Genomic DNA, 10,421 nt, shown 5'->3' with positions numbered 1-10,421 from the left:
CAGCGCTCATATTTCCTAACAGTCATCATTACGCGACGTTTTCAAGAAGAAACTCCCGGGAAATTTAAAATTGCAATTTAATAAACTAAAAAGGCCGTATTGGCATGTGTTGCAATGTTATATTTCATCATTGATATATAAACTATCAGACTGCGTGGTGGGTAGTAGTGAGTTTCTGTAGGCCTTTAACTCACATACAACAATTATGTTCATGGTTTTCTCTCGCCATCTAGTGGTCATAGACGCAATGACACCAAAACATCCATCCATCCATTTCCTACCGCTTATTCCCTTTTGGGGTCACGGGGGGCGCTGGCGCCTATCTCAGCTACAATCGGGCGGAAGGCAGAGTACACCCTGGACAAGTCGCCACCTCATCGCAATATTTTCTTGTTTTGACTATCTGCAAAAAATAGATTAAACCGGTTTTCAATGAAAAGGCATGGTCCTAAAACAGGATTGCAGTTGGTTAAAAAATAATTGTCATAATGGGAGTCAATGGGGCCTAAGGAGGAAGTGTGTGTACTTTGTTTCTGTGTTTTTCTGAATACGTCTCAATCAAAAACACAATGCATTTTTATTGTATTTAGCTCTTTTTTTATTATTAATCAATACAACAAAATAATACACAATAATACCATAATAATACAATTCCAAAACCAGCAACATTCAGAATAGCAGTCAAAAAGGTTGGTTACCCCTGATTTCCGTTCATTTCATGTTTATTTAATTTTGACCCTCCCCGTCCTCCGTCATCCCTACTTGTGATGTCACTTCCGGTGCCCATGTAAGGTGACTTCACTTCCGGTGTTCATGTAAGGTAGGCTGCGAGTGTAAAATACGACGGACGTAAACAAAACATTCTAAGTGTTAACAATTGCGAGGGTATTTTATTGGAAGACTAACTGCATGTTTTATCAACTCAATTTACTAGATTATGTCTTGGCCGTGTGTAGTCTTGTATCGATGTTCCCCCGGGCAGGATGTCTATCTCGAGCAGCGTGGAGCGGTTGTCGAAGGTCATTATTACAACATTCACTCTCTTTTCTGTACAGTCCGACACGACTGAAGCTTTTTAAAACAACATTTTCCCCGCTTAGGTTCTGTGTTATCTGTCTTTATTGTTCTCATAAACCACATTCTAGCTGCCGGCATGGCGACATATAAACACCTCAACGGGGCTACCGCGCATGCTCATTACTACTGGTGCATGCTGGGTAGTGTAGTTCTTTTATTCCCTGGCTCAGGGGTCAGCAACCTTTTTGAAACCAAGAGCTACTTCTTGGGTACTGATTACCAGTTTGATACACACTTAAATAAATTGTCAGAAATAGCCAATTTGCTCAATTTACCTTTAATAAATATATATATATGTAAATATGGGTATTTCTGTCCGTCATTTTTTCCTTTTACGGAAAGTTTTTTGTGGAGAATAAATGATGAAAAAAACACTTAATTCAGTGGTTCTTAACCTTGTTGGAGGTACCGAACCCCACCAGTTTCATAAGCGCATTCACCGAACCCTTCTTCAGAGAAAAAAATAAATAAAAAATTCTAATTCAAGAAAAACATACGTTTTTTTTTATCAGTGCACAAAATGAACCGTGCATTAACATCACCTTGTTCACAGAACAAAACCAACAAAGTGCATGATTTCTCAACAAATTACACACCTTACACACATTTCCATGAATTGATTAACGCGGACTTAAACAAGTTGAAAAACCTATTCGGGTGTTACCATTTAGTGGTCAATTGTACAGAATATGTACTGTACTGTGTTAACTCTACTGTTTCATATAATGTAATCTCTTCCTTTGCAATCTGCTAGTAAAAGTTCCAGTCAATCAAAAAACCTGAGAAGTGAGAAGTTTTTATTTACACGATAATTCGGATGTATATACTTCCGTGGCGGAGGCTCCGCCGAACCCCTGAGGCCGACTCACCGAACCCCTAGGGTTCGATCGAACCCATGTTAAGAACCACTGACTTAATTGAACGGTTTAAAATAGGAGAAAACACAAAAAAAAAATAATAATAATTTTGAAACATAGTTTATCTTCAATTTTGACTCTTTAAAATTCAAAATTCAACCGAAAAAAATGAAGAGAAAAACTAGCAAATTCGAATCTTTTTGAAAAAAATTGAAATAATTTATGGAACATCATTAGTAATTTTTCCTGATTAAGATTAAGTTTAGAATTTTGATGACATGTTTTAAAAAGGTTAAAATCCACTTCGAAATAAGATTTAAATTTGATTCTACAGATTTTCTAGATTTGCCAGAATAATTTTTTTGAATTGTAATCATAATAAGTTTGAAGAAATATTTCACGAATACTCTTCATTGAAAAAAAAGATGCTAAAATGAAGAATTAAATTAAAATGTATTTATTATTCTTTACAATAAAAATAAAAAAAATACTTGAACATTGATTTAAATTGTCAGGAAAGAAGAGGAAGGAAATTAAAAGGTAATAAGATATATGTCTTTAAAAATCCTAAAATCAATTTTAAGGTTGTATTTTTTCTCTAAAATTGTCTTTCTGGAAGTTTTATAATAAGCAAAGTAAAAAAAAAAATATTTAAAATATTTTCTTGGATTTTCAAATTCTATTTGAGTTTTGTCTCTCTTAGAATTAAAAATGTCGAGCAAAGCGAGACCAGCTTCTAGATTTTCCAGAACAAAATTTTAAAATAAATTCAAAAGACTTTGAAATAATATTTAAATTTGATTTTAAAGATTTTCTAGATTTGCCAGAATAATTTCTTAGAATTTTAATCATAATAAGTTTGAAGACATATTTCACAAATATTCTTCGTCAAAAAAACAGAAGCTAAAATGAAGAATTAAATTAATATGTATTTATTATTCTTTACAATAAAAAAAATAAATTTACTTGAACATTAATTTAAATTGTCAGGAAAGAAGAGGAAGGAATTTAAAAGTTAAAAAGGTATATGTGTTTAAAAATCCTAAAATCCTTTTTAAGGTTGTATTTTTTCTCTAAAATTGTCTTTCTGGAAGTTATAAGAAGCGAAGTAAAAAAATAAATGAATTTATTTAAACAAGTGAAGACCAAGTCTTTAAAATATTTTCTTGGATTTTCAAATTCTATTTGAGTTTTGTCTCTCTTAGAAGTAAAAATGTCAAGCAAAGCGAGACCAGCTTGGTAGTAAATAATTTGAAAAATAGAGGCAGCTCACTGGTAAGTGCTGCTATTTGAACTATTTTTACAAGAATTTATGGAACATCATTAGTAATTTTTCCTGATTAAGATTAGTTTCAGAATTTTGATGACATGTTTTAAATAGGTTAAAATCCACTTTGAAATAAGATTTAAATTTGATTCTATAGATTTTCTAGATTTGCCAGAATATATATTTTTTTTATTTTAATCATAAGTTTGAAGAAATATTTTACAAATACTCTTCGTCGAAAAAACAGAAGCTAAAATGAAGAATTAAATTAAAATGTATTTATTATTCTTTACAATAAAATAAAAAAATACTTGAACATTGATTTAAATTGTCAGGAAAGAAGAGAAAGGAAATTAAAAAGTAAAAAGATATATGTGTTTAAAAATCCTAAAATCATTTTTAAGGTTGTATTTTTTTTTTAACTGTCTTTCTGGAAGTTATAAGAAGCAAAGTAAAAAAATAAATTAATTTATTTAAACAAGTGAAGACCAAGTCTTTAAAATATTTTCTTGGATTTTCAAATTCTATTTGAGTTTTGTCTCTCTTAGAAGTAAAAATGTCAAGCAAAGCGAGACCAGCTTGCTAGTAAATAAATACAATTTGAAAAATAGAGGCAGCTCACTGGTAAGTGCTGCTATTTGAGCTATTTTTACAGGTACGAGACGTTTATAAAGTACCGCTGACGTCACCTACTTTGGTTTGTAATCCAGGATTAACCACCAGTCACATAAACCTCAGTGCAGTTAGTTACTACGTGACAACACTTTCAAACGGCATAATAACAGGACTTAAGTAACATGCGGCTGTTGAGACCAGCAGTTGTCCTCTTGGACTTCCTATTGATGCAAAATAGCGTTCATCTCACATCTTCCTGTCATCAATTACCACTTTTAAGGTTTTGACAAGTTGTGTTGTAGTAATAGTAGAAGAATGTCAGTCAGTTGAGTCAATAGTCTTGTTTTCACTGTAATTATTGTGCTTGATTACATTGTGTGTGTGTTTTTTTTTTTCCAGGATGGGGAATTTCACTTCATCCTTTACAGGATCATCCAGTACCGCCTGTGAGCAATATGTGAATGTAAGGAGACACACTTTGATATCTTAAAAGCCTACTGAAATGAGATTTTCTTATTTAAACGGGGATAGCAAGTCCATTCTATGTGTCAAACTTGATTATTTCGCGATATTGCCATATTTTTGCTGAAAGGATTTAGTAGAGAACATCGACGATAAAGTTCGCAACTTTTGGTCGCTAATAAAAAAGCCTTGCCTGTACCGGAAGTAGCAGACGATGTGCGCGTGACGTCACGGGTTGCGGAGCTCCTCACATCTGAACATTGTTTACAATCATGGCCACCAGCAGCGAGAGCGATTCGGACTGAGAAAACAACAATTTCCCCATTAATTTGAGCGAGCAAGAAATATTTGTGGATGAGGAAAGTGAGAGTGAAGGACTAAAGAAAAAAAAGACTATACAGTGGGAGCGATTCAGATGTTATTAGACACATTTACTAGGATAATTCTGGAAAATCCCTTATCTGCTTATTGTGTTACTAGTGTTTTAGTGAGATTATATGGTCGTACCTGTACAACCTGAAGGACGTACCGCACCTTTCTTCAGCACCAGTCGACGGGTGGTGGCGCTGCCCATCTCTGCCCATCGCAAGGGACCCTCTTCGAAACACGATCTTTCGAAATGATCGCCGCATAATACACTGTACTTTGTGTGTGTGGTCCAATCCAACCGTGTTCGCTTGACCGCTCTGTTCCATAGTAAAGCTTCACCGTCATCTTTCGGGACTGTAAACAATGAAACACCGGCTGTGTTTGTGTTGATTAAGGCGGCCGCAATACACCGCTTCCCACCTACAGCTTTCTTCTTTGACGTCTCCATTATTCATTGAACAATTTGCAAAAGATTCAGCAACACAGATGTCCAGAATACTGTGGAATTATGCGATGAAAAGAGACAACTTATAGCTGGGAACGGTGCTGGAACAAAATGTCTTGTACAATGCGTGACGTCATCGTACCGCAACGTTTTAGCATGATACTTCCGCGCGAAATTTAAAATTGCAATTTAGTAAACTAAAACGGCTGTATTGGCATGTGTTGCAATGTTAATATTTCATCATTGATGTATAAACTATCAGACTGCGAGGTCGGTAGTAGTGGGTTTCAGTAGGCCTTTAAGTCACATGTTTTAACAGATTCCCAATGCCACATATTATAAGTTTGTCTTCTCTGGCTTTACTGTAAGTTCTGGACATACCACCCACTGACTTTACCCTGCTGTTATTTTCTTGATTTCTAGCAATGTTACAATCTGTACTCGATTTTCTAGGTTTTAACCGCTATATTATATGTGGCCCAAGCTGTTTTTTTACATGCTTTTTTATTTACCTTTGCTATTTGCGCTTATTGGACCCTAATTGGATTAAAAACTAAAAATCATGTTTTTATAAGATAAGTAACAAATGTGTACTTCATGTTTAGTGACATGCTAATTCTTATTTTTACACTTTTTTTTTTCAAATTCCATTATATGTTATACTCCTCTGACACCACCAGATGGCAGTATAAGTGTCCACATAAGAGCCATAATACCCCAATTCAGTGGTGTACACAATTTTGGAAATAAGAGCTAAAAAGTGCTGTCCACACATGTGGCCAACTAAGCCTTTAGAGCAGTGGTCCCCAACCTCCGGGCTCGATTGGTACCGGGCTGCAAAATCATTTTTAATTATTATTATAATTTTTTTAAATTATTTATTAAATCAACATAAAAAAAACACAAGATACACTTACAATTAGTGCACCAAGCCAAAAAAACTCCCTTTTTCATGACTAAACAACAAAATTAAAAAATCCCCCCGCCGGACCGTGGGACAAATTATCAAGCGTTGACCGTTCCGCAGCTACAAAAAGGTTGGGGACCACTGCTTTAGAGGACGGCAAGAGTCCTAAACATTTAAAGTACCAGTATAATGGAAAAAACTAATTGTGTCCATATGAGAGCGACTATCATATATATATATATTTATACATATATATGTGTGTGTGTATATATATATATATATATGGAACATGCAGGGAGTTTTTTTGGGTGGGTGAACTAATTGTAAGTGTATCTTGTGTTTTTTATGTTGATTTAATAAATAATAATAAAAAAAAATCCTAGTTATAAATTTGAAGAAATATTTCACAAAAAAAATATTTGTTGAAAAAACAGAAGCTAAAATGAAGAATTAAATTAATATGTATTTATTATTCTTTACAATAAAAAAAATATTTGAACATTGATTTAAATTGTCAGTAAAGAAGAGGAAGGAATTTAAAAGGGAAAAAAGGTATATGTGGGGGCGGTATAGCTCGGTTGGTTCAGCAGCCGTGCAAGCAACTTGAGGGTTGCAGGTTCGATCCCCGCTTCCGCCATCCGAGTTACTGCCATTGTGTCCTTGGGCAAAACACATTACCCACCTGCTCCCAGTGCCACCCACACTGGTTTAAATGTAAAAATTAGATATTGGGTTTCGCTATGTAAAGCGCTTTGAGTCACGAGAGAAAAAAGCACTATAAAAATATAATTCACTTCACATGTGTTTGAAAATGCTAAAATAATTTTTATGGTTGTATTTTTTTCTCTAAAATTGTCTATCTGAAATTTATAAGAAGCAAAGTAAAAAAATATATGCATTTATTTAAACAAGTGAAGACCAAGTCTTTAAAATATTTTCTTGGATTTACAAATTCTATTTGAGTTTTGTCCCTCTTAGAATTAAAAATGTCGAGCGAAGCGAGACCAGCTTGCTAGTAAATAAATACAATTTAAAAAATAGAGGCAGCTCACTGGTAAATGCTGCTATTTGAGCTATTTTTAGAACAGGCCAGCGGGCGACTCATCTGGTCCTTACGGGCGACCACTGCAATAATTTATAATTGCATGTTCTGTTGATATTGAAGTATGGGCTTTCTCACTAACCTGGTACTTTACTGTCTGTTACACTTCAGGAAGTGGTGTCACAGAACTGTGTTGTGATATTTTCAAAGACCACATGTCCGTACTGCAAAATGGCGAAAAATGTGTTCAATGAAATCGGGGCCACCTACAAAGTAGTTGAACTTGACGAGCATAATGAAGGAAGGAGACTACAAGAGGCACTAGCTCAGATGACCGGTGCCAGGACGGTAAGAACCTTTTTGTTGCTTGAGAGGTGTTGTGCACACATTTTATATAAGAACCTTGTACAGCAAAACAATATGTGTATATTTAGCTTCATTGACCTTTTGTTTTTCTTTGAGAGGCCTCTTGTTAGTCATATTTACATGAGGCAAACATTAGATACGCTTGCACAATAGGGATGTTCAACATTGGCAGTTTTACTGACATCCGATATAACGAGATCATCCAGCACTTCATTACCAGTGTTTCCCCCAGAAAATGTGTTAGTTCAGGTAGGGTCTTTCTGGTGGACAGACCGGGGAAGGGGCTGGGTGGGTGTAAGAATCGGCCTGTCGCCATCACGTCTCCACTTCGTCGCTGCCACCACAGCCTTGGGGTGCAGTGAGTGAGTGAGTGAGTGAGTGAGTGAGTGAGTGAGTGAGTGAGTGAGAATGTGTGAGTGAGAGAGTTTAAGTGAGTGCGTGAGACAGTGTGTGAGTTAGAGTGAGAGTGTGAGTCAGTATGTGAGAGCGAGAGAGTGAGTGAGAGTGTGTGAGTGAGTGAGTGAGTGTGTGTGTGTGTGTGTGTGTGAGTGAGAGAGAGAGTGTGTGAGTTAGAGTGAGAGTGTGAGTCAGAGAGTGAGAGTGTGAGTTAGCGTGAGAGTCAGTGTGTGAGAGTGAGAGAGAGTTAGTGTGAGTGAGAGTGTGTGAGTGAGTGTGTGAGAGAGTGTGTGAGTTAAAGTGAGAGAGAGTGTGCGAGTTAGAGTGAGAGAGTGTGAGTGCGAGAGAGTGTGAGTGAGAGCAAGAAAGTGTGTGAGTTAGAGTGAGAGTGTGAGTCAGAGAATGTGAGTGAGAGAGTGTGAGTTAGAGTGAGAGTGTGAGTCAGAGAATGTGAGTGAGAGAGTGTGAGTTAGAGTGAGAGAGAGAGTGTGTGAGTGAGTGAGAGTGAGTGAGAGCGAGAGAGTGTGTGAGTTAGAGTGAGAGTCAGTGTGTGAGAGCAAGAGAGTGAGAGTGTGTGAGTTAGAGTGAGAATGTGAATCAGAGAGTGAGTGAGAGAGTGTGAGTGCGAGAGAGTGAGTGAATGAGAGCAAGAGAGTGAGAGTGTGAGTTAGAGTGAGAAAGAGAGTGTGTGTGTGAGTGAGAGAGTGTGTGAGTGAGTGAGTGAAAGCAAGAGAGTGTGAGTTAGAGTGAGAGTGTGAGTTAGAGTGAGAAAGAGAGTGTGTGTGTGAGTGAGAGAGTGTGTGAGTGAGTGAGTGAGAGCGAGAGAGTGTGTGAGAGAGTGAGTGACTGAGTGAGTGAGTGAGTGAGTGAGAGCGAGAGAGTGTGTGAGTTAGAGTGAGTGTGAGTCAGTGTGTGAGAGAGTGAGAGTGTGTGTGAGAGAGAGTGTGTGAGTTAGAGTAAGAGTGTGAGTCAGAGAGTGAGTGAGAGAGTGTGTGAGAGTGAGTGAATGAACGCGAGAGAGTGTGTGAGTTAGAGTGAGAGTGTGAGTCAGTGTGTGAGAGCGAGAGAGTGAGAGTGTGTGTGTGAGAGAGAGTGTGTGAGTTAGAGTAAGAGTGTGAGTCAGAGAGTGTGTGAGAGTGAGTGAATGAAAGCGAGAGAGTGTGTGAGTGACAGTGTGAGTCAGAGTGAGAGAGAGTGTGTGTGTGAGTGAGAGAGTGTGTGAGAGTGACTGAGTGAGAGCGAGAGAGTGTGTGAGAGTTTGAGTTTATTTGGAACATGCAAGCATACAACATGATACATCACAATTTCCAGTTTCTCTTTCCAACATGTTTGAAAACGAGTAAGAAGTAGCAGAGCTTATTAAATCCTACCCCTTTTCTTTTACATAAGAGTTGCTAAAACTTTTGTTCACTTCCTGTTTTCAATGTATTCACAATATACTCCATAAGTATCACAATAAAAATAAATAATTGGTGAAGTTATATTCCAAATGATGAGATAAGTAAAGTTATTTTGAGAATGAAAGAATGGATGGATGAATAAATTCAGAATGTTTATCATGATTCTTCTTCTTTGTACTTTGTAAAGACTTTAAGTTTGAAGAGTTTCTTGAAGTGGATCATATTAGTACATTGTTTGATTGCTTTGCTTAATCCATTCCATAATTTAATTCCACATACTGATACACTGAACGTCTTAAGTGTTGTACGTGCGTACAAACGTTTTAAATTACATTTTTCTCTAAGATTATATTTCTCCTCTTTTGTTGAGAAGAATTGTTGTATATTCATGGTAAACAGATTTCAGTTGGCTTTGTGTATAATTTTAGCTGTTTGCAATTCCACTACGTCGTGGAATTTCAGTATCTTTGATTCAATAAGTAAAGGGTTTGATGAGCATTACTCAACTTTATCAGTATTAATTGCCACCTTTCCCAACTTCTTTGTCACGTGTTGCTGGCATCAAATTCTAAAGTTAATGATTATTTGCAAAAAAAAAATGTTTATCAGTTTGAACATCAAATATGTTGTTTTTGTCGCATATTCAACTGAATATGGGTTGAAAATGATTTGCAAATCATTGTATTCCGTTTATATTTACATCTAACACAATTTCCCAACTCATATGGAAACGGGGTTTGTATTTGCGTCCAAAATCATTTCCGCGATTGTCTTTTGCACGTTCCTGACTGTCTAACATAATACATCCCTTGTGTGTTTAGGTGCCAAGAGTCTTCATTAATGGAAACTGCATTGGAGGCGGCTCCGATACCAAACAGCTCCATCAGCAGGGAAAGTTAGTGCCCCTCATTAAGCAGTGTACCCCCTGCTGTGCTGCCACCAGCTCCGAAGGATCAGGCAGCGGACAGTTTGCCAAATGACTAGCCGTTATTTTGATTACCCTCAATCATGTATTTATTGAATGTTTACTAGATTTTTTGCTTCAAATTCTATATGGCTTGAACACAGTTGTTCTTATTTATCAACGTGCACGGAATACTTGATGCGGGATGAATTGTGTATTGCCTGAACACAGTTGTTTTTATTAATTGGCTACTCCATACCATACTTGCCAACCTTGAGACCTCCGATTTCGGGGTGGGGGGCGAGGTCGGGGGT

The 10,421-nt window shown here is 36.6% G+C and overlaps 1 protein-coding gene across 3 annotated transcripts; it reads left to right on the top strand.

The window, feature by feature from the left end:
• The first annotated feature begins 744 nt into the window (after positions 1-744).
• On the top strand, positions 745-10,421 carry glrx2 (glutaredoxin 2). Of its 3 annotated transcripts, XM_061883803.1 has the most exons (5): positions 758-820; positions 935-1,019; positions 4,216-4,279; positions 7,213-7,389; positions 10,025-10,421. In XM_061883803.1, the coding sequence occupies exons 2-5, from the start codon at positions 967-969 to the stop codon at positions 10,181-10,183; spliced, it is 453 nt and encodes a 150-aa protein (XP_061739787.1). In that variant the 5' UTR covers positions 758-820; positions 935-966; the 3' UTR covers positions 10,184-10,421. The 3 variants fall into 3 exon arrangements, with proteins under 3 accessions (XP_061739789.1, XP_061739787.1, XP_061739786.1); XM_061883805.1 differs by lacking the exon at positions 935-1,019 and having other exon boundaries at positions 745-820; positions 10,025-10,420; XM_061883802.1 differs by lacking the exon at positions 758-820 and having other exon boundaries at positions 827-1,019; positions 10,025-10,420.

This window comes from Nerophis ophidion, linkage group LG22, assembly GCF_033978795.1.
Source record: "Nerophis ophidion isolate RoL-2023_Sa linkage group LG22, RoL_Noph_v1.0, whole genome shotgun sequence".
Lineage (NCBI taxonomy): Eukaryota > Metazoa > Chordata > Actinopteri > Syngnathiformes > Syngnathidae > Nerophis > Nerophis ophidion.
The sequence above is the reverse complement of the archived record's forward strand: the minus strand, read 5'-3'. Positions and strand labels throughout refer to the sequence as shown.

Coding starts and splice junctions, on each gene's coding strand:
- glrx2 (XM_061883802.1), top strand. CDS start 910: ATGTTTTATCAACTCAATTTACTAGATTATGTCTTGGCCGTGTGTAGT. Junction 1,020..4,215: donor GCGTGGAGCGGTTGTCGAAG/GTCATTATTACA, acceptor TTTTTTTTCCAG/GATGGGGAATTTCACTTCAT. Junction 4,280..7,212: donor CCTGTGAGCAATATGTGAAT/GTAAGGAGACAC, acceptor GTTACACTTCAG/GAAGTGGTGTCACAGAACTG.